The sequence below is a fragment of the Sinocyclocheilus grahami genome, unplaced genomic scaffold (genome assembly GCF_001515645.1).
Source record: "Sinocyclocheilus grahami isolate Dianchi unplaced genomic scaffold, SAMN03320097.WGS_v1.1 scaffold86.1, whole genome shotgun sequence".
In the NCBI taxonomy this organism is placed as follows: domain Eukaryota; kingdom Metazoa; phylum Chordata; class Actinopteri; order Cypriniformes; family Cyprinidae; genus Sinocyclocheilus; species Sinocyclocheilus grahami.
In genome coordinates, this window is record NW_015505265.1 from 612,036 (window position 1) to 637,144 (window position 25,109).

General features: G+C 37.5%; 1 gene segment (V, D, J or C); it reads right to left on the reverse strand.

The window, feature by feature from the left end:
• Positions 1–748: 748 nt before the first annotated feature.
• Positions 749–1,202, reverse strand: LOC107586873 (Ig kappa chain V-IV region-like). The segment is given in 2 exon segments: positions 749–1,077; positions 1,162–1,202. Coding segments are annotated over 2 exon segments (342 nt in total).
• Positions 1,203–25,109: the final 23,907 nt, after the last annotated feature.

The window sequence follows — 25,109 nt, forward strand, 5'->3', positions numbered from 1 at the left end:
TTCTGGTTTGGTGTAAGTGCTTGTGAACACGATTAAAGTCATAGTTTGTCCTGGGCGCTGTTGATACCAGTACATCTGGACAAACAAGAATCCTTTTTATGTGTGCAGTTCAGTTGAACAGAACTCCCTTTTACTGCCATTAAAACACTTGGAACTTGTGAAACATCATTGATGCCTGCAAATTGAAATATAGAGAAGAAAACTAAGATATTTATGTATTAATCTGAACTTTTGGTTTCTAATATAGTTTAATTTATATTGTCTGTCATGGAGATTGAGTTTGAATACCTTGGCTCCAATGTAGCAACAGGATGAACAGAATAATGCTCCTCATCGTGTCACGTTGAGGCTGGATGGGTTAAATCATGATCTGTGATGATAAACATTTTAGTTGGCAGTACAGGATGTGACATCATTATCATGCATGAGCAAAATGTTTAATTCAAAAATTGCCTACAAGTGACTGAATGTTAAAGTGAAATTGAAGTGGGAAGGACAGGGTGAGGACACACAATGGCGAAATTATTAGTGCAACAAAACAGTTTTTAGTTTTACAACAAAGTAATTACAGAATTATTTTAGACTAAATATGTTTTTTTTTTTCTTTTTTTTTTTCTTTTTGCTTCATTATTTGCTACATTTGTTAGACCTATTGTGTTCAGTGTTGGCCTTGAATCAAAACCCACAGGTGTGTAGAGAAATAAATATGCCTTTCACAGAAGTAAGCCGGTTAAAAGTGGTTTTTGTATCAGACAGAGGTGATTCTGAGCACTGTGTAATATGCTGCACAGAAATACACTGCACTGTCAGTCAGTGTGAGGTTGCTGATGATCAGAGTGCCATCATTTCTCCCATCTCCATCCAATTTGATCTTCTTGTCAAATTCAGGCTCTTTATTCTCAGCATCATAATTAAGATATCCCATCAACTTTAAGCCCAACATGTCTGGACTTTGTTTGTACCATAATATTTGGTAATAGCTTGGTATCTTGTGAGAGCACATGATCACAGCAGATTCATCTTGATTCTTGATGAGGTTGTCAGGCGTCTGGAGAACAGTTTTACCAAGACAGGCAGCTGTGGAGAAAACAAAAACAGTGTATACCAGTGTAAAACAGGATATATCCATGTATGGAATGCAGATTTGTTTGTTGTTATTACCTGTAAATATCATTATGCATACAGATGCACTGAGGAATGTGTTCATCTTGATTTCTTTCTCCAAGTGCTTCTGCTGTGCATTAATGACATGAGTGAGAGGAAGTGATGTCAGCTATATCTCAGCTATTCTCAACTTGGGGGGAAAATGCATCTATAAATTTTTTAGTTTTTTTTAACCTCCAATTGTAGATAAACAATTGAATTATACACACCAAGAAACATTTATGTTACTGTATCTTAATTCAGTAGTTGGTAAATGTTGGCAGGAAGTAAAGCCACCTCCATCTGGATGTGATACAGATCTTGGTTTCGTTTAATTTCAGAAGAACTTTTTAATTAAATCCTTTATAATTATAATTAAAATCTTCTACAAACTGAGGTCAAAGTCAACATCCTTTTCTGTGGTTATCAGCTATCAGCTGTCTATAGACTGACATAAATTCCACCTGGGAATATTCCTTATCGGTTCGGCTTACACCTGTATCAACGGTTCTTATACAGTACAGTGCATTGGTTATACCAGACTGCCACCTGTTGACTAATGCTGATCTTTTTATGCAATAGTGTTTTTATACAGCACTCTCCAGCCTTTGACACACCTCACACAGCCTTTGAATGTTCAATCACTGCATAGAAATATAGGGCACTGTCATCTGGCTCTATATCCTTTACAGTTTTTAGGATCACTTTTTTGCATTCCAAATTTGTTTTTATCAACAGCTCCAAATACTGGCTCTCTATAAGCATTAGTGATTAGTATGAGATTCTCTCCTGGACGCTGTTTGTACCAGTACATCCAACGTGATCTCATGATAATTCGTATGTATTTTACGTAAAATTTGGTTCTATAAAACGTACATTTACGTACGTTTTTACAGGCACTAAAATGTACAATAGTGACGTATTTTCAGCCTCTAAACATACAAGTACTTACGTATTTTTAGCATTTAAAAGTACAAAACTGACGTATTGACGACACCTAAAAATGAATCCTTATGAATATTGAAATCGCGGCATTAATTTTATTAGGTTTTAGTTGTCATATGAATTAGTCAAGTCAGGTCAAGTCACCTTTATTTATATAGCACTTTTAACAATACAGATTGTGTCAAAGCAACTGAACAGCATTAATTAGGAAAATAGTGTCAATAATGCAAAATGACAATAGAAAACACACATTTTTCAGTTAAAGGCAGTTCATCATTGAATTCAGTGATGTCATCATCCAGCTCAGTTCAGTTTAAATAATATCTTTGCAATCAAGTCAACGATATCGCTGGAAATGAAGTGTCCCCAACTAAGCAAGCCAGAGGCGACAGCGGCAAGGAACCAAAACTCCATCGGTGACAGAATGGAGAAAAAACCTTGGGAGAAACCAGGCTCAGTCGGGGGGCCAGTTCTCCTCTGGCCAGACAAAACCAGCAGTTCAATTCCAGGCTGCAGCAAAGTCACATTGTGCAGAGGAATCACAGTTCCTGTGGTCTTGTCACGGTGGCCGTCTAGGAGATAAGGTCTTTACTGGGGATTTGTTTCTGGGGCTCATCTAGTTGTCCTGGTCTCTGCTGTCTTTTAGGGCTGTAGAAGTCCTCTCTAGGTGCTGATCCACCATCTGGTCTGAATACGTACTGGATCTGGGTGACTGCAGTGACCATCTGATCTGGATACAGACTGGATCTGGTGGCAACGGTGACCTCGGAATAAGAGAGAATCAGACTAATATTAGCATAGATGCCATTCTTCTAACAATGTAGCAAGTACATCGGGTGTTAATGGAAGTGTTCCCGGTTCCAGTTGTCCTAATTAATGCAGCCTAACAATCCTTTAATGGATTTGAATATTAGAAACGTATTAGTGTGTTATGTGTAAGCCAGGTTAAAGAGATGGGTCTTTAATCTTAAGTCTTTAATTACCTTGTTTTCAATTGCATTATTAAATTGTTTACTCATTTACTTATGAAATGATAACATTTCGTTTTGTTGTGATTTCTGCTGCCAGGTCGTTTCCAAGAATATGCCTACATAATGTTAAACACGACTTCACTTTAAACCTTAAAATAAATAACATTTCTGCAATTGTTTAACATTTACTTGTCATGTAATGTTTACTTTGCCATGGGCCACAAAAGGTGTTTTCTCCGACATGCTGTGACTGACAATAGAACTATAAAATACACCAAAAACGCAACTTAATTACGAAATGAAAATCTTTTTGACCAAATCTTCCGAATTCATAGGACTGCGAAGAACAGACCCAAATCCAAGCCTTTTTTGGCAATCTGCTTGCTTCTCCATCCCGAGCAGCGAGTCTAGTGACCGTGAGCAGCAAAGCCCGCGCTGACTGATGCGCTCTTTACAAATTCAAATGTTGCCGCTTCAAACGACAGGTTTTACGGCAGGGTTATCAAAAGCTCATTGGCTCTCGCCTGCATTCGTCACAGATTGCGACATGCCGTGTTTCTGTGTTTGAATGATGCGCGCGTGCCTTCACGAGTTCACGGAGTGGATCGGGAAAATTATCTGGATAATATTTTCAGCGATTATCAACACAAATTCTGCTCTGGATCACACAAACCTACTGTATTCCGCCAGAGAGGACTGCGGCTGCAACGCATCGTCATTTGGATTACTTTTGGTACTGCTTTTGACATTTTTGCAATAAATAAATGATTGTATTGCATTTATCTGTCTGTCATGTTTTTCTTATACTTTACATAAATATTTAGGTTTATAGGTAGGAGTGGAATTAGCGTCTATAAAAATATTTTAATGCTATATTGTTACTAAAATGGTTATTTTCCTGCATATTTCGGTCATTTGCGTTTTATATTTGCTATATAGGTAGGTTAAGGTTTGGGGGTAGGTTAAAGGGTCTAAAAATCAAAATTGCGTATTAATAAAATGATAAAAATGCATTGATACGAATATCTTGATGATATAAAAGGTATTTTTAAGTTTTAAAATATTTTTACGTTTTTTAGCTAAAAATACGTAGCGATTTGTACGTTTTAAACATTGAAATACGTCTAAATTGTACGTTTTAGCATGAATAAAAACGTACAAAAGTGTATGTTTTGTGCTTGCAAATGTTACGTATTAATACCTACGGATAACCATGAGACCAGGCTGGTACATCAGATAGTAGGTAGCACCCTTATTTTGTATGCAGTTCATAACTGCAGAACTCATTTTGCTTTCCAAAGAATAGGTTCTTGTACAACATCACTCCAACCTACAGTGCCTGTGAATATTAAAAGAAAAACATACATAAATGAAGCATACATACAAAAACATAAGTTTTAAAGGGTTGTTGTATTTCAGTTGCTACAGAGATAATTTTAGCACATTTTGGAGACCTTGGCTGCAGCACAGTAACAGAATCAGTGAAATAAAGATTGTAATCATGTTCAGTTCTAATGCAGCACTGACTGAGTCCCAAACTTGGTCATTCAAACTCTTCTGTTATACAGGATGTGACATCATAGGTTATACAGTCCTTTTACCGTGAATGTTGACTAGAGAGAAATATAAATGTGTAAACTCTGTGTAAAGAGTGTAAAGCTGTGCTCCAATAATTCAATACAAAGTTTTAGCAAGACACTATGTTTTTTTGTTTGTTTGTTTGTTTTTGGGTTTTTTTTTTTTTGTAGTATCATATTTGATACATCAGGCTTTTATGTCGCATACACTGTAGGATGAAACTGTAGAAAGGAAAAGTATCTCAGTTTTATTCAAAGGCACAAACTGAGTGTCACGAATCCTGTCCATGGACTTCCGTTCAATCACCACCAGAGGTCACCCTTTCATTACATTGACTCTCGCACAACACAAACTGTTGCATGTCATCCCGGACTACATATCCCATCAACCATTGCACTGATTGCACACAGCTGTCATCAATCACACATTCACTATATAACACTCACTCAAACAACCATTCTCTGCCGAGTATTGTTTAGCCTGTACCCTGTCCAAGTCGTTGTGTTTCCTTGCCTTCTTGTTTTTGACCTTGGACTGTTTATTGGATTGCTCTTCTGTCTCGCTCTGTTGGATTCCGTTTGCCATCGACTGACCCTCGCTAGTTTACCGGATTGCCCTTGCCTTGTCTTCTCCATGCCTGTTTCTGACCACGCCTGTGAATAAAGCTTGCACATGGATCCGCACGTCTTGTCTGCCCCGTAACACTGAGCATGAATATGCAACTTGATGCAGCTGCTGATATTTATATGGCCAAAAATTAAGATGAAATATTATAATAGCTTGTGATGAAATTCAGTGAGATCTTTATAACAGCAAAGCAGAAATAAAATGCAGATGTTACTCTATATCTCCCAATAATATGTCTCAGTAAGATGATATTTAATACAGTATATTAAATGTGTATTAGAGAAACATACATTCACAGCCATGCTGTTCTAATTAAGATTACTGAACTATATCACTGTAAATAAATGTAAATATATTTTATGAAATGAATATTGTTTAAATCACAGTTTTTAGTATTGATATTTAGACCACATGACTGCTACCATCACAGAAGGATACAAATATTAGCGGGAAATTTAACCAAGCCCTTGAGCAGGTGCAAAGAGCTGCTGTGGTTAATTGTGCAGCACTGGTGCTTTCAGAGCTTTTTGTATTGTGGCATGACTGCTCATCACACTGTGTAGACCAACTTCAAGTTGGAGGATTTTTAAAGAACCATTCTTGGTTCCATCTCTGTCCAAGTGGACTTTTTTTATTGAGATTATCCTCTGGGTAAGAATTCTTATTCCAGATATATCCAAGGAATATGAAGTCACGGCCGAGTGTTTGTTTGTACCAGAAGATCATAGTGTAAGATGGTATGCTGTGTGCGCATACAAGTTCTGCAGTGTCTCTCTCAGATTTAATTAGATTTGAGGAGCTTTGATTAGCACTGCCATTAACAACAGAACCTGTAAAAAGAAATAAAAAGCACATTATACTTAATTGTAAGTAGTGGTCGACCGATATATTGCCAAGGCCAATATATCGGCCAATATTTGGTATTTTTTAAATATCGGCATCTACCGATAAGTTTTCCTGTTTGGCCGATGCATTCGAGGTGGGACTTTTATTTTGATGGCGCTGAGAGCGGCGGTGCCTGACCACACAGTGCTCACAATTATCCCTCTTTTTCGCTGTTGTAGTCGTTAACAGCTCTGTCTAATACGGATAGAAGTCTGTCTAATAATCAGATAGTACGGTTTGCAAGCTTAGTCGAATCCAGCTGTGAGGTTGTGTGAAGTGTGCATTTGCATCCTGCATGATCGCGTGTTCTCTGCGTGACGGTCGGTCTGTGCGAATTGAATGCTGACAGGAGGAGAGTTCAGCTTCACTGGAGACGCGCGATCGACAAACTTTAAACTCGTGATTTCAAATTATGCTGCCATCGGCCACCCTGCTTTCCAAGATATCGGCATCGGCTGTCAAAAAACACATATCGGTCAATCACTAATTGTAAGTAACTGTGTTATGAAATCATTAGCATTATTTAATATAAAATAGTTACCTGTAAACCAAAGCAACAAGACAAGGAGAACTCTGAACATGTTGATTTAGACTGGAGTAATACTCTGTGGGGGGAAAAATGCTTGGTTTGATATAATTCTATGAGTGTTCTACCTCCCCTACTTAACAAATTCTATTATGGACCCTTGGCACTTCCTACAAACTGCTGCAATTTCCTGCCATGCACACCATGCTGTGAAGAAAGTTTGTCTCCAGGTTTGTTAATCAGTGTTTGAATCACTTTATATACAAAACAAGTAAACTCATAAATTAATGATCTCAGATATTCTAGTGAATAAATGTTTCAAACATACATATTTATGCTGATGTAGACCTTGACCTAAGTAAATAATTCAGCAGGAAAATTAACCGTAATTTTCTACCAGAGTGTTACGTCTGTAAAGAGGACTCGTACTTACTTATTATTTTACTTTTTATTGTTCTCGTCAACTTTACTGAACTGCATAAACTGAACACTCACGTCACTGAACTGCGTGAAAGCATTAGCCTCAACTTCATTGCTCATTCCAAACTCTTAAAGTGGCCAGCGCTCTTAATATCTTATTAATGTAACAAACACATTACTTTAATTAAACACCAGATTATAAGTCTACCTAAACATGCAACACAGAGTGCCTTGTTTTTTGGTAGTATTTTCTCTGATTTGCATATGTGAAATATGCACAAACGTGTTCTCCATCAAGACTGATCTTGTTTTTAAATTCCAACTCAGGGTTGTCATATATGAGATTAAGAAACCCCATGAACTTGAAGCCCATGATGTCCTTTTTGTACCAAAGAATACGTTCATAGTTTGGTATATTGTGTGTACATATGATCACAGCAGATTCATCCTGGTTCTTAATGAGGTCACCAGGTGATTGGAAAGCCGTTTTACCAAAACATGCAGCTGTAATGAGAGAAAACACACATATACACTGACAATCAGTGTTATAATAAACATTCATGAACATAAACAAAATTATATTACATATGGTTACCTGTGAGGCATACTAGAGAAACACAAACACTTGTAATAATGCTAGTCATCTTTGCTTTTAGTGACAGTGCTGTGAATTAAATGCAGGAAGGCACTTCTAGCAGAAAATGATATCATCTCTGGGGGCACTGACAATAAATTAGTGAGTTATAGAAATCGCAGTGCTGTTCAGATTTAGCATTACTGGAGAAAAGGCTCCCTCTACTGTTCTGAGATGATGAGTATAAAACTTGTGTATTAATTTGATTGACTGCATGTGGTCAAAATGTGGTAGGATATTTCTGTTCTCACATGAGATTTCTCAGACATTCTTAGAAACTGCTGTACATGTACAGTATATAAAATCATCATTTATAGTCATTTAACAAGACTATACAGGGCAAATATGATCTCACCTCAATATTGGCAGCAAATCAAACCCTGAGCCCTTCGCAGGTGAGGCAGAGCTGATGCGGAAGCACAGACTAGAGATATACTTTTTGTATTAAGGTTTCATTGTCTATATCACTGTGTAACATGCTACACAGAAATACACTGCGTTGTCTTGTGGTGTGAGGTTGTTGATAGTCAGAGTGCCATTTCTCTTTGCATCTCCCTCCAATTTGATCTTGTTTGTAAATTCAGGCTCTATATTCTGATCAGCATAAAGGTATCCCATCAACTTGAGTCCAGGCATGTCCTGACCCTGTTTGTACCACAGCATTTGGTCATAGTTCTGTATATTGTGAGAACAGACGATAACAGCCAATTCATTTTGGTTCTTTAAGAGGTCATCAGGACTCTGGAGAACAGTTTTTGCATGGTTTGCCACTGTCCATGAAGAAAGATAGCATTGTTTGTAGTGATTAGTAATGTTTGAAATAAAATTATCAACTTTTACACAGCACTTTTTTTTTTTTACTATTACCTGTTAGCCACAACAGACATGCAGATCTGATAAGGAAAGCATTCATTGTGTCAGCTCTTTGTAATAAAGTGAGTGCTTCTGCTATGATGAAGTACAGGCACAAGAGGGAGGAAGTGATGTCATCTATAGGGTACGTGAACAGCACGGTTTGTAATAAAACACTGTGAACATGAAAGTATTTTAACTAAATACTATAAAATGTTTATTACCTGATATGCAGAATATATATAACTAAAATTTTAATTTCAAAACAAATTGTTCTGTCAAAACAATTAATATGCTAATATATCTATGTGCTTATTCATATGATCCCTCTAATATTGTTGCACTTCACTGTAGTTTAGTTAATATAATTGGCACTGAATCAACTTTAGGCCCCAATGAGTTCTGACTTTGTTTGTACCATAGTATTTGGTCATAGCTCTGTATCTTGTGAGAACAAGTGATCACAGCAGATTCATCTTGATTCTTCAGTAGATCATCAGGCGTCTGGAGAACAGATTTATCAAGACAGGCAGCTGTGGGGAAAATAAAAATAGCATTTGTATATAGTAACATTTAGACTAAAGCAATTTGTATGATGGTAAAAAATATATATTTTTAGTGCATATTTGTTTAATATTACCTGTAAACATCATTAGCAACACAGATACTCTATTTAACGTGTTCATCATGGAAATGGTTTCTTTCACCAAGTACTTCTGCTATGAAATAAAAGCACAAGCATAAGTTGGAGGAAGTGATGTCACCTATATTGGATCCTAACTAGTAAAACCTAGGAGAAAAGAGGAATAAAATGCATGGGGGAAATAAGATTTAAACTGCACATGAGTTGTGTAGAAATATCAGAACTGAAATACAACTCAGACTGTGCATGCTTTTGATTTACAGAAGGTGGGTAATGATAATGATTCATTACCATTCATTAAAATCGCTTATGCAAACAGCTCCATTTGTTTTGCATTGTGAGTAGGCAGAAAATTTATTGAATCACACTGCCACCTGTTGATCAATACTTACTTCTAATTTTAAGACACCTGTTTTTTTGTACAGCTCTCCCGAGTTTGATACACTGTGTATTCACTCAATGAACATAAATATGTGGCACTATCATTCGGCTGCAAATTGTTAACAGTCAGATATCCACTCTCAGCAACCGTTTTATTGGCCACAAATTTATTCTGCTCAGAATCTTCATTATTCTGATTCGGTGTAAGAGATTGTGAATGCTATGAGTCTCAGTTGGCTAAATGCAAACACTAGCCCACAACCAATTTTATTGTTCAACTCAATCAAGATGCCACCAGTCAAGAAAAGATTGGTGCAGTAAAAACTGCTAGAAGATTTAATCATAATGCGAAATGGGCTGATGGCACATTTCGTGAACGTATTGACCTTCTGATAATCCAGGTGTCTACTCATTAGTCGTTTATGAGAAGTATTAATTTATAGCATATAAAGCTTATTAAGTTTATATCATATAGGACCTGCATTAAATAACTTTGTCGTATGTAACGACCACTTAGAGGTGGTGGAGAAATACTGACTTGGCCCATTCAACAGCACTTAATGGATATTTAATACAATTTGTGTGATTTTATCCATAATCAAACTATCAACAAATAAATGGCCTATTAGAAACATATTATGGTGTATCAGTTAAACGCCCATTCACTGCAGGTTGATGATAGTCAGAGTGACATTATTTCTTCCATCTCCATTCATACTGACCTTGTTTTCAAATTCAGACTCTAGTTTGTTAATTTCATATAAAAGATATCCAGTGTACTTAAAATCGAATGTGTTCTGGTTCTGTTTGTACCAAAACATACAATCATAGCTTGCTATATTGTGTGTACATGCCATCACTGCAGATTAATTTTGATTCTTTTTGAGGTTGCCAGGTGACTGGAGAACATGTGAAGAGTTTATTTGCAAAAACAGATAACTCCGTTTTTTAAAATTGTATTATTTATTCTGCATTCCAATTAATATCAATCGAACTGCATTTGGGTTGTTTTGATTAAATAATAATAATTTAAAACAATACAGCTAACTAGCAATAAAACACAATTAAAAAACATGATTTTTTAAAATTTGTAAAAATTGAGTTATCTGTCTTTGCAAATAAACTATTCATGTTTTACCAAAACAGGTAGTTATAATGAGAGAAAATACATAATAAATATGTTATAGCAGCAGAAACAATATGGTTAACATCTCTAGGTTATGTATGTAACCATGGTTCCCCAAGGGGAACAAGACACTATGTCAGAAAAGCTTTGGGAACAACTCTGTATGACCGCATACTGAAGCACGTGTGAAATCAGTCCAATAGAGTGACATCATGGGCGGGATGACGTAGCGACCAGGAAGCTTAAAAGTGCACCTGGTGTAAACTGCATTAGCTTCTGATAAGTCGAAGCAAACACTCACAGGGATGCCATCACCAAAGTTACTAGAGACGTTCCCCTTCAGGGAACTCGCCCTGTGTCAGAAACGCTTTGGGAACGATAATTCCAACTCCACAATGTCAAAGATTGTCTAGTGTGAAGTTATATGCCCACATCTAAGATGAAAGCACTCTAGAGCCTGAAGTGGTCCCCACATCTAGGTTATAAAACCTAATGAATGACCAGCCCACCGCCTCACAAACATTGTGTAATGACACCTGACAGAAAGGCTTTAAATGCCACCATACCCCTAGTTAAGTGGGCCCTGACCCCTAGAGGTGAAGGGAGGTCAGAGGACTCACAAGCCAGGAAGATAGTCTCAACTATCCACCTGCTTAATGTCTACGTGGTCGCCGGGAGGCCTCTCTTAGGCAGACCAAAGCAGACAAAAAGTTGGTCAGTTTTCCTCCACAGGGCAGCTCTGTGGACATAGGTGTCCAATTCTCAAAATGGACACAATAAATTAAGCTTCTCCTGGTCTGGCTCCCGGAACGGAGGAGGACAGTATGCATGCAGCACTTGGGCCGTGGAACATTAGTAGGCACCTTAGGCACAAAACCCGGCCGCGGGTGCAAAAAAGCTTTCACAATTCCTACTGCAAACTCAAGACATGACGGGGACACCAAAAGGGCCTAAAGGTCACTGACTCTCTTCAGAGACTAAATGGCTAATAAAAACACTGTTTTTAGTGTCAGAAACTTTTCTGGAAGCTCCTCTAGAGATTCAAAGAGAGCCTTATTCAGCCCCTCTAGGACCATGGCCAGATCCCATGCCAGGACCCTAGTGCTTAATGCAGGCTTCAGCCTCAAAGCACCACAGAGGAAATGTGTCACCAACGGGTTTCTTCCCAGTGACTGACCACCCAAAAGGGCTGGGTAAGCAGCTATGTCTGCCATGTAGACCTTTAAGGTGGATGGTGTCAACCCTGTGGAAAATTGGTCCAGTTGACATTCTCCACGCCATGAAATGAAAAGTTTCCACTTCAGGGAGTACAGTTTCCTCGTGGAGGGAGCTCTGGAGTGGAGAATGGTCTCAACAACCTCAGTTGACAGACCGGAATCTATGAGTCGTGCCCCCTCAGAGGCCACACCCATAGTTTCCATAACTCCGGCCAGGGTCCACAATCATGTCACCTGCCTAAGTCAGAAGGTCTCTCCTGAAAAGAAATCTCCCATGGAGAGCCATCGAGAAGGGACACAAGGTCTGAGAACCATATTCAGGCTGACCAGAATGAGTCTACTAACAGTAGACTGACCCTATCCCGGCGGACTCTTTCCAGAACTCCTGGGAGCAGAGCAATCGGGAGAAAGTCATGCAGTCCCAGAGGCATGCAATCCCATAGCATGTAGTGCCAGAGGAGCTGGATGTGTAAAGGAAAACCAGAATGGATAATACAAGGTCTCTCGAGATGCAAACAAGTCCAGATCTGCTCCACCACCTTGGGGTGCAGCCTCCATCCCCCAGGCCACGGCCCCTGCCTCGACAGGATATCTGCTCCCTGATTGAGGTGCCCAGGAATATAGACTGCCCTCAGGGAGAGCAGCTTTCCCTGGGCCTACAGGAGGACCTGGTGTGCCGGTTTGCAAAGTGGGTGCAACTGCAGACCCCCCTATCGGTCGATGAAGAGAAAACCTGGATTCTCTCAAGAAAAGAGAAACATGTTCTATGGCCTTCTTTCTCAAGAGAGTGTCTACTTCCTGTTCCATTACCAGAGCCTGCTTGGGCTGCACCACTGTGGGCGTGACCCCGTTGAATCGAGGCGATAGCAGTCAGTTTGGTGCCCTGAAGCAGATGACCAGTGGAGACCAACAGCTCTGACATCTCTAATAACCTCCTTGGAGGATGCGAGCCTCCCAGAGACGCTATGTTTCCGGGTGGACACTGAGAACTGCGGTTGCTGGAGACCGCTGTGCTCTTGGGACGAATGTCCTGCTTCTCTGCTGGCCAGTCGATTTTTAGTTTGGCAACTGCTCTCGTCACCAGCTCCTCATACTGGATGGACTGAGGTGGCGAGTCCTGATGGATCGACGCTCACTACATCAACCTCCTCAGAGGAAGAGAGGTGAAACATCTGGCTCTCACTCTGGGGGGAGAAACTGCGGAGTGTGTTTCCGATCCCTGAGACTGAGCACTAGATCTAGCAAATGAGGGCTGAGAAAAGGTAGAGCCCATCTCACACCCCTCTGCTAAATACATCTGTGATCCCCACACTCTCAATCGCTGCTCTTCCTCGGCAGCCACGGGACCAGAACCATGAGGATCGCAAGCCTCAAAGAGCGCCAGCGGGAGCAGAGTGTGTGCAGTGGCAGCCATTTAAAATCCGTACAACCAACTCCCTCGAGAGACAGCCACACATGCTCCACTCCCAAACAAACAATCCCTACAAGATAGCATGGGCAGGGAAGGACAAAGCTCTGGTTGTCACTATGCTTGCTCACCATAATATAGAGCTATTTTTGTGCACTGGCACATAAACACAGACACTCAGTCTCACTTTTCAGACAGACAGTACACACAGAGGGCTTGTTGAAAAAGCAGAAGCTAACGAAGTTTACACCGGGTGCGCTTTTGAACTATTGGACTGATTTCACACATGCTTCAGTACGCTGTCACACAGAGGCCTTCCCAAAGCGTTAGATTACTTGTGAGGCATACTAGAGGAATAAAAGATCCTCCTCCTCAGATGTTCATTAAAAATGTTTGTGTGCTATGCATTCAGCATGTATCAGGTGTTTATTGAAAGAAAAAGACACCAGCAAATCTTACCAAACTGTTTAAACATGTTTAGCTAAATGATTCTGCATAAAATGAGTTGCAGTCTTAACCATCCAGCCTCATGCTGTAAAATTATTCATGGCTGAAGGATCAATTCATGTGAGTCTGTTATATAATGCAGCAAGTCTAGATGAACAGGTTGCACATTTGTTGAATCACATTGCTCCCTGTTGATCACTGTTACTGTAATTGTTTATGGCAGCTGTTTTTGCTTAACTCTTGCCAAAGCTCACTGCACTGTGTGCTGTTTTACTGAGCAGAAATGGACGGCACTATCATCTGACTCCATATTGTTCACAGTCAGAGATCCGCTCTCTGGAACAGTTTTAATGACTGGAAATTGTTTGGCTCAAAATCACCATATTCTGGTTTGGTGTAAGTGCTTGTGAACACGATTAGAGTCATAGTTTGTCCTGGGTGCTGTCAATACCAGTACATCTGGACAAACAAGAATCCTTTTTGTGTGCAGTTCAGTTGAACAGAACTCCCTCCCTTTTACTGCCATTAAAACACTTGGAACTTGTGAAACATCACTGTTACCGGAAAATTGACAAATAGAGAAGAAAACTAAATATTTCTGTAATAATTTGAACTTTTGGTTTATAATATAATTTAATTTATATTGTCTGTCATGGAGATAGAGTTTGAGTACCTTGGCTCCAATGTAGCAACAGGATGAACAGAATAATGCTCCTCATCATGTCACGTTGAGGCTAGATGGGTTAAATCATGATCTGTGATGATAAACATTTTAGTTGGCAGTACAGGATGCGACCTCATTATCATGCCTGCAAAAATGTATGATCTAAGAACTGACTGCAAGTGACAGAATGTTAAAGTGGAATTTAAATTAGAAGGACAGGGTGAGGAATTTGCTATATCGTAAATATTTTTTTTTTTAAATGAACAGACATACTGTCAGACTCTGGGCCAGGTTTTGTGTGTGTCTTTGCCCCCTATGTGCTTCGTCATCTAGTTTCTCTGTCTCGTGTTTTGAGTTCATTGTTCCCAGGTGTTTCCAAAGTTAATTGTCATTAGTTCCAGGTATCCCTTGTCTTCCCCTCATCAGTTCCTGTGTATTTAAAGTGTGTTCTAGTTCTTGTCCTTTGTCAGTCGTTAAACGTCATCCTGTCGTGTCCTGTGATCCCAAGCCTTTGTTCAATAAACCCTTTTGATTTAATTTACTTCGTGTCTCCTCGCTCCTTCATTCCTCGTGTGTGAACCGTGACATACAATAGTAGAACAATTAGTGCAACCCAACAATTATTACTTTTACAACAAAACAATTACATAAGTATAATTAACTAATTTGTAACTATTTTATACTTAATTACATTTTTACATACCTAATATGAAGATTCTAAAACCATTTATTTTAGTTATTTTATCCATCTCTTTTTTTTTTTTTTGCTTGCTATATTTGTTAGACCTATTGTGCTCAGTGTTGGCCTTGAATCAAAACCCACAGGTGTGGAGAGAACTGTAAATATGCCTTTCATGGAAGTAAGTCGGTTAAAAGAGGTTTTTGTATCAGACAGAGGTGATTCTGAGCACTGTGTAATATGCTGCACAGAAATACACTGCACTGTCAGTCAGCGTGAGGTTGTTGATAATCAGAGTGCCATTTTTCTGTCCATCTCCATCCAATTTGATCTTCTTTTCAAATTCAGGCTCTTTATTCTCTTTATCATAATTAAGATATCCCATCAATTTAAAACCCAACATGTCTGGACTTTGTTTGTACCATAATATTCTGTAATAGCTCGGTATATTGTGAGTACATATGATCACAGCAGATTCATCTTGATTCTTGATGAGGTTGTCAGGCGTCTGGAGAACGGTTTTACCAAGACAGGCAGCTGTGGAGAAAACAAAAACAGTGTATACCAGTGTAAAACAGGATATAATCATATGGAGTGCAGATTTGTTTGTTGTTATTACCTGTAAATATCATTATGCATACAGATACACTGAGGAATGTGTTCATCTTGATTTCTTTCACCAAGTGCTTCTGCTGTGCATTAATGACATGAGTGAGAGGAAGTGATGTCAGCTATATCTCAGCTATTCTCAACTTGGGGGAGCAAATTAATCTATATTTTTTTGTACTTTTTTTAACCTCTATTTCGCAGATATAAACAGTTATATACACCAAGAAACATTTCTGTATCTTAAATCAATTATTGGTCAATGTTGGCAGGAAGTAAAACCACCACCATCTGGAGGTGATACAGAACTTGGTTGCATCTAACTTCAGAAGAACCTTTAAATTAAATACTAATTTAATTATTTTACAAACTGAGGTCAATGTCAACTATCAGCTGTCAATAGACTAACTTAAATTCCACCTGGGAATATTCCTTATCGGTTCGGCTTACACCTGTATGATATACAGTAGAGTGCATTGGTTATACCAGACTGCCACCTGTTGACTGAGGCTGTCACTGATCTTTTTATGCAATAATATTTTTGTACAGCACTCTCCAGTCTTTGACACACTGTGTTCACTCACTGAACAGAAGTATATGGCACTGTCATCTGGCTCTAGATCTTTTACCGTAAGAAACCCATTTCTTGGATCACTTTTTTTGAGTTTCAAATTTGTTTTTATCAACAGCTCCAAATTCTGGATCTCCATAAGCATTAGTGATTAGTATGAGTTTCATAGTCTCTCCTGGACGCTGTTTTTACCAGTGCATCTGATTGTAGGAAACACGCTTATTTTGTTTGCAGTTCATAACTGCAGAACTCCCTTTTGCTTTCCAAAGAATAGGTTCTTGTACAACATCACTCCCATCTACAGTGCCTGTGAATATAAAAAGACAAAAACATTAGATTTTAAAAGGACTATTGTGTTTTAGTTGCTACGGAGATAATTTTACCAAATATTAGATACCTTGGCTGCAGCACAGTAACAGAATTTGTGAAAAAGATTGTAGTCATGTTCAGTTCTAATGCAGCACTGACTGAGTCCCAAACTTGTTCATTCAAACTTTTCTGTTATACAGGATGTGACATCATAGGTTATACAGTCCTTTTACCATGAATGTTAACTAGAGAGAAATATAAATGTGTAAACTCTGTAAAAAGCTGTGATGAGGTTTTATAATGTAATACAACGTTTTAGTAAGACACTATACACGAAGAATGTATTAACTGAAAAAATTGTCTTTATTTTCCATTTTCTTTAAATGTAACTAACAGTTTACTGAACTTTTAGACTGTCACGCTTGCGTCGAGAACACAAACACGAAGATAATACAATAGACTTTTAATAAGATCTCCAGACAATGACGGTTAATCCAAGACAGAAGGGAACACAAGCATTCACAACAATAATAACAACCGGTGACTGAAACAGCCAAGGAGAGATCTTAAATAAGGCAGTAAATGAGGGACATACAGGTGCTGAGGGTTAACTGATAATTGACTAATGAACTAATGCACTAATTACAACAGGAACAGAACCAAATATGGGCAAACAGGAACCTAAACCAGAACAGAAGACAGAAACTAAATGAAACACACAACAAGAGTTCATATCTGTGACATAGACGAAATATGTTAAAAGTTTTTTTTTGAGTATCATATTAGATACATCAGGCTTTTATGGCTCATATACTGTAGTATGTACTATATTACTCAGGGAAGAAAAAGCACCTCAGTTTATTCAAAGGCACAAACTGAGCATGAATATGCAACTTGGTGCAGTTGCTGATATTTATATGGCCAAAAGGTAAGAGGAAATTCTGATAGATTTTAATGAAATTCAAATATTCAGAGCTCAATATGACAGTACAGCATAAATAAAATGCAGATATTACTCTATATCTCCCAATAATGTCTTAGTAAGATTATATTTAATATATCAAATGTCTTTTAGAGAAATATATACATTCACAGCCATGCTGTTCTAATTAAGATACATAATTACTGCACTATATCACTGTAAATAACTGTAAATATATAGGCCTATTATGAAATGAAGGTTGTTTACATTCCTGTTGACCAGATTATATGTTTTCCAGTTCTCATATTTAGACCACATGACTGCTACCATCACAGTATGCATCTCAAATCAGAAGGATGAAAATATTAACAGAAAATTCAGCCAAGCCCTTGAGCAGGTGCAAAAGAGGTGCTGTGGTTAATTGTGCAGCACTGCTGCTTTCAGAGCTTTTTGTATTGTGGCATGACTGCTCATCACACTGTGGAAACTAGCTGCACAGTAGTACATTGCACTGTCACTGGCTTCAAGTTGGTGGATTTTTAAGGAACCATTCTTGGTTCCATCTCCATCCAATTTGATTTTTTTATTAAAATTATCCTCTGGGATAGAATTCTTATTCCAGGTATATCCCAGTAATGTCAAGTCACGGCTGAGAGTTTGTTTGTACCAGAAGATCATAGTGTAAGATGGTATGTTGTGTTCGCATACAAGTTCTGCAGTGTCTCTCTCGGATGTAATTAGATTTGAGGGGTTTTGATTAACACTGCCATTAACAACAGAACCTGTAAAAAGACACAAAAAGTGCATTATACTTAATTATAAGTAACTGTGTTATTAAATCATTAGCATCATTTAATATAAAATAGTTACCTGTAAGCCAAAGCAGCAAGACTAGGAGAATGCTGAACATGTTGATTTAGACTGGAGAAATACTCTAAGTGAAAGGAAATATTCAGAGTGTTGCAACATAACCAACCCCTAAGTATTTCTTAACAATTTCTATTATGGACCCTTGGCTCCATCTACCCACAGGTTTTGTAATTGCTGCAATTTCCTGCCATGCATTTAGGCTGTGAAGAAAGCTTAAAAATGAACATGTTCAAATGTGTGTCTCCATATTTGTTAATCAATGCTTGAATCGCTTTATATACAAAACAAATAAAGTGAAATCATAATGATCTCAGATATTCTAGTGAATAAATGTTTCAAACACATATTTATGCTGATGCAGACGGACCCTTACCTCAGTAAATAATTCAGTGGGTAATTTAATTATGATTTTGTACCAGAGTGCCTTGTTTTTGGTAGTATTTTCTCTGATTTGATATGTGAAATATGCACAAAGGTGTTCTTTAGTGTTTAACAATATGCTATTATTATTAATGTGTATAGTTGTATGAATAGCATTATTACTCTCTGATGCCACTGGAACCTTATATTATTTTCACAGCCTGCGTGCACAAAACATATCTCTAAACCATATGTTTCATTTGAATTTTTGAATGTGTACGTTTGTGGAAAATACATTCTTGGGGGAGCTCCAATGAGCTTCATAACACAGTAGGGTTTTTGTATTAGACTGAGGTGATTCTGAGCACTGTGTAATATGCTGCACAGAAATACACTGCACTATCATTCAGCATGAGGGTGTTGATAGTCAGAGTGCCATTATTTCTTCCATCTCCATCCAGATTGATCTTGCTTTTGAATTCCAGCTCGGGGTTGTCATGTTCCAGATTAAGAAACCCCATGAACTTGAAGCCGGTGATGTCTTTTTTGTACCAAAGAATACGTTCATAGCTTGGTATATTGTGTGTACATATGATCACAGCAGATTCATCCTGGTTCTTAATGAGTTCACCAGGTGATTGGAAAACAGTTTTACCAAAACATGCAGCTGTAATGAGAGAAAACACACATATACAATGACGATCTACGTAAGCAGTGGAGCACAATTTCACACAATAAAAATCTAACTAAAAAATGTATAATTACCTGTGAGGCATACTAGAGAAACACAAACACTTAATAGGATCATGTTTGGATTGTGTGCTCAATGACAACTCTATGCATTAAATGCTAGAGGGCACTTCTTATAGGAAATGATGTCGTATCCGGGGGCACTGACATCAAGAAAATATACACTATGTAACATCTGGTCCTCTAGTCGCTGATAGCAGCATAAAACTACAAGTTACAGTAATTGCGGATGAACATTGTATCAGCATCTCAAATGATCAAATATTGATCAAATCAAACCTTGAGCCCTTCTGCAGGTGAGGCAGAGCTCATGCGGTAAGAGTAACACAGACTAGAGAGTTTTTGTATTAAGGTTTGACTGTCTATATCACTGTGTGGACTGGCTGCACAGAAATACACTGCACTGTCATTATCTGAAAGATATTTTATGGTTAGAGAACCGCTTTTAGTTGCATCTCCCTTGAGTTCAACTTTGCCAATGAAATCATCCTCTCTTTGTCCAATCTGCATCATGAGATGTCCCAGTAATATCAGTCCCTGGCCAGGGGTTTGTTTGTACCACAGTATCACATTGTTGCTTGATATGCTGTGTTGACATTCAAGCTGTGCATCATCTCCTTTCATTTTAAATAGATCTGGAGGACTCTGATGAACTTTAGTACTGAAGACAGGACCTGAGTAGAAAATAAGAGAGAAAGCAAAAAAAAATGTCTCTGGTAGGCTAAATATTATCACTGATATGTGTTTAATAAGGTTTACTTTTTTACTCAAATAAAAGTAATACCTGTGAGTCCCAGTACAGCAGCAGCGACAGTGAAATAAACTTTGATCATCGTGTCTTGTGGTCGGAAATCGATTCTGAAGGAAGAGTACACCTCACCAAAAATCATGTGTCTTGAAATGTGTCTCATGATCTGCCTCACCTGAACTGCAAAAAGTAGTAATGTGCAATTGTTATTTTACAGATATATTTCATATAAAAACATAATTTAATCCATATAATGTTAATATAATTCATATTCATGTATTTAGGTTGATTCAGCGATTATTTAATAATTTTTTGTACTTGAATAAATACAGCTATTTTAGATGTTACCAATTTAGGTTACCATTTAATTTATTTATTTGACTTTGAATAGGTTTAGTAATTATGCATTCTAGTAAGTACACAATTTAAAGTCTCAAGATGAACTATAACATTAGGAGACATGTTTACTTGAGCTTATAAAGTCAATTTGAGTGAATGCTGTCATTAAAGCAAAAGTATAATACACTAAATACTAAGAAATTCTGAAATCTATATAAACTATTCATTATATATGTTGTTATTTTCATTATATTTTAAAAATTGCCAAAAATAAACATATTTACAAGGGGACTGAATGGCATGCAGTGGTTCTTTAAAAGCCAGTTCTAGTAATAGTATGAGAAGTATTTGCAGTAGGCTAACACAATTCTTAGTGTTAAACCCCTTAAAATTATCACCAGGGCTTTTCTTAACTAAGCAGTGTTTGAAGAAACATTTATGTGAGTTAGTTGTACATATTACAGCAAAGTTGGTTGAACAGGCTGTACATTTATGGAATTACATTGCCCCCTGTTGATCACTCTTACTGTAATTGTTTATGGCAGCTGTTTTTGTTCAACTCTTACCAAACTTCACTGCACTGTGTGCTGTCTGACTATGCAGAAATAGACGGCACTATCATCTGACTCCACACTGTTCACAGTCAGAGATCCGCTCTCTGGAACAGTTTTAATGGCTGGAAATTTGTTTGGATCAGAATCAGCATAGTCATGTTTGCTGCTCGCAGTGCTTGTGAACACGATTAGAGTCATAGTTTGTCCTGAGCGCTGTCGATACCAGTACATCTGGGTGAATATAAAATCCTTTTTGTGTGTGCAGTTCAGCTGAACAGAACTCCCGTTTACTGCCATTAAAACACTTGGAACTTGTGAAACATCACTGTCACCTGCAAAATGAAATAGAGAGAAACATAAAAATATTTCTGTGAATATTACAAGAGGTTATTATTCTAATATTGTGTCATGGGTTTGAATACCTCGGCCGCAATGTAGCGACAGAATCAATAAAATAATGCTCCTCATCTTGTTACTGTACGTTGGGGCTGTCTTGGTTAAATTATAATCTTCTGTGATGATTCAAATTTAAGTTGTTAATATAGGATGTGACATCATTATCACGGTAGTGGTGATCTCAGGGTGGGGCAATCTTCTCAAATTAAGAATTACCTTTCTTTCACTTCTTGAGTTGGGATGTTAATTCAGTTGGCCACATGCTACAAGCAACACATTAAGCAAGACTAGACAGGTGTTGTGTTCAGTATTGGCACTGAATCAAAACCCATAGAGAACTGTAAATATGCTTGTCACAGAAATAAGCCGTTTTTGTATTAGACAGAGGTGATTCTGAGCACTGTGTAATATGCTGCGCAGAAATACACTGCACTGTCATTCAGCGTGAGGTTGCTGATAGTCAGATTGCCTTTATCTCTTCCATCTCCCTCCAATTTGATCTTGTTTTTATATTCAGGCTCTTCATTTGGATTATTCAAATAAAGGTTTCCCATCAACTTGAAGCCCAATGAGTCCTGACTTTGTCTGTACCATAGTATTCGGTCATAGCTCTGTATCTTGTGAGTACAAGTGATCACAGCAGATTCATCTTGATTCTTCAGTAGATCATTAGGTGTCTGGAGAACAGATTTACCAAGACAGGCAGCTGTGAAGAGAAAAAAACAGTTGTTTATAGTCATAAACAGTTGATTAAACTAAAATAATCTGTACATTGTTAAAGTAAATGCATATTTGTTCATTATTACCTGTAAACATAATTAGAGACAAAGACACGCTAAGGAACATGTTCGTCATGGTTTCTTTCATCAAGTTTTTCCTTCTGTGAATTAAAGGCACAAGCAGGAGGAAGTGATGTCAGCTATAACGGTTTCTAACTAGTGAACCCTGAGAGGAAAGAGTAACAAAATGTAGAAAATAAGATTCAATCTAGTCAGAATGGGTGGCACATAAATATCAGAACTGATATGCAATTTACAATGATAATTAAATGAAGGATCATTGCTTAAATTAATTGTGTAAAACATCACTTTATGTAAACAGACATATAATAGGCTGACATTTTCTGAAACACACTGTCCCCTGTTGGTCAATACATCTCTCTTTTATGCTTTTTTTTCTGTACAGTTCTCCCCATAGTTTAATATACTGCGTGTTTACAGTATACTAACCACTATACAGTATACATAATGAACTGGATTACACAATACACAATTAAAGAGTAATATAATCTTTGTGATTTTTTTATGATAATTGTATTGCTTAAATGCCCACTCACTCACAATGCAACACAATGCATTTATTTTATAATTCTCTGGCTGTTTATCAACTTGACAAAATGAACCTAATTATTTCAAAGATATATCTATATGCTGGTGTTTATATGACATGGTATAATATCAATCTTGTTCTAAAATCATTTTATTAAAAGCTCACTACATAAAGGTACTGTATCCCTTTTGCACTAATTTCATTTACACGTGCGAACATAATATCTTAAATCAGTTGCTGGTAAATGTTAGCAGGAAATAAAACCACCTCCATCTGGAGTTTAAACTGAACTTGGTTCCATCTGAGTTCAGAAGAATATCTTAATGATATTTTGCAACTTCTTTAGATTACACAATGAAATGTCCCAATAAATGTTTATGGTTTGTGGCCATACTGAGTTGACACAAACTCTGCCGTACCAGTTTTAATCATTTAAAATAGTTGACCAACTATAGCCTATTTGTACTATTTTTTGTACTAGTATTTTCTGGGATAATGGACAGATTGCCATAATTTGTGTCAATATACTATAAATTGTATCCATGATACTCCTAATTGTTTTGGTTCAGCTCAGTTGTTTTGACGTGGCACATTGGTTATACTAGACTGCCACCTGTTGAATAATGCTGTCACTGATCTTTTTATCCAAGAATGTTTTTGTACAGCACTCTCCAACCTTTGACACACTGTGTGCTTACTGACTGAGCAGAAATAGATGGCACTATCATCTGACTCCACACTGTTCACAGTCAGAGATCCGCTCTCTGGAACAGTTTTAATGGCTGGAAATTTGTTTGGATCAGAATCAGCATAGTCATGTTTGCTGCTCAAAGTGCTTGTGAACACGATTAGAGTCATAGTTTGTCCTGGGCGCTGTCGATACCAGTACATCTGGACAAACGATGAATCCTTTTTATGTGTGCAGTTCAACTGAACAGAACTCCCATTTACTGCCATTAAAACACTTGGAACTTGTGAAACATCACTGTCACCTGCAACTGAGCGTAAAATATATATAAGCAACTTTAAAAGGTTATTCTATTATGTTTTAATGAAGATAGCTTGAATACCTTGACCGCAGTGTAGCGTCAGAAACAGCAGAATCATATTCCTCATCATGACACGTAGAGGCTGGCTGGATTAAATTATAATCTTCTATGATGATTCAAATTTTAGCTGCATGCTAATGCAGGATGTGACATCATGATGATTTCAGGGTGGAGCAAAATTCAGGATTTAAGAAAGAAGTTTCTGAGTTGGGATGTGAATTGAATTGACCACATGCTACAAGATATTAATCAACACTTTAAGCAAGATTTACAAACCTACAGGTGTTGTAGTATTGGCACTGAATCAAAACCCACAGGTGTGGAGAGGAACATGAACAAATACGCTGAAAAAAAGAACATGAAAAAAAAAAATTTTTTAACAAATGTAACACTATATCGGTGTTTTTGTTTTTTAGCTTTTAGCATTAAAATGTTGTCTTGTACAGCCCATTTTTGCATGTACATAAATATAGGTTATGGTTTCCTCTGTTAAATAATTGCGCAATAAAACAATGTCTACATAATGTGCAATAAAACACTGTCTACATAAAACAACTTCAAATATGAAAATGCATGTATTGTCTTTGATTGAAATGGTGTGGATACATGACATTGAAGCTAACCAGAGAGAAGAAAAATTAAATTTAAAAAGAGATCTCTTTAACATTTCAAATATTTCTCCTAGACAGAAAGGAGGTTACTTTAAGATTGAATGGAAACTTCCCCTATGCTTGAGTCTCCTGCTTCTCAAACTTGTCTCCTGAGACAAAAACTCTAACACTCTCACAATGGTCTCCTTTAAAGCTTTAGAAGAGATCTCAACAACATCACACACTGTGCTCTGATTTTTCTCTTTAGCTAGAGAGGCTGGATCTCTCACATGTGTCTTTTCAAAAGTTTAGAAGAGATCTCAACAAAATCACATACTGTGCTCAGATTTTTCCGCTAAAGACTCGAGAGCTCTCAAATTTTTCTCAAAATTTCAGAAGTGATCTCAATAACTTTACAAAGTGTGCACCAAGTCAAATGCCTCATTATGAGCTCAAACATTTCTTCCATATAATATGTATTAATAATCAAATTAGTCAATTAATAATCAAGACTGAGTCATAAGCCATTTATATGCCTTTCAGCAAAGAAAGCTCCAGGGATACATTTTC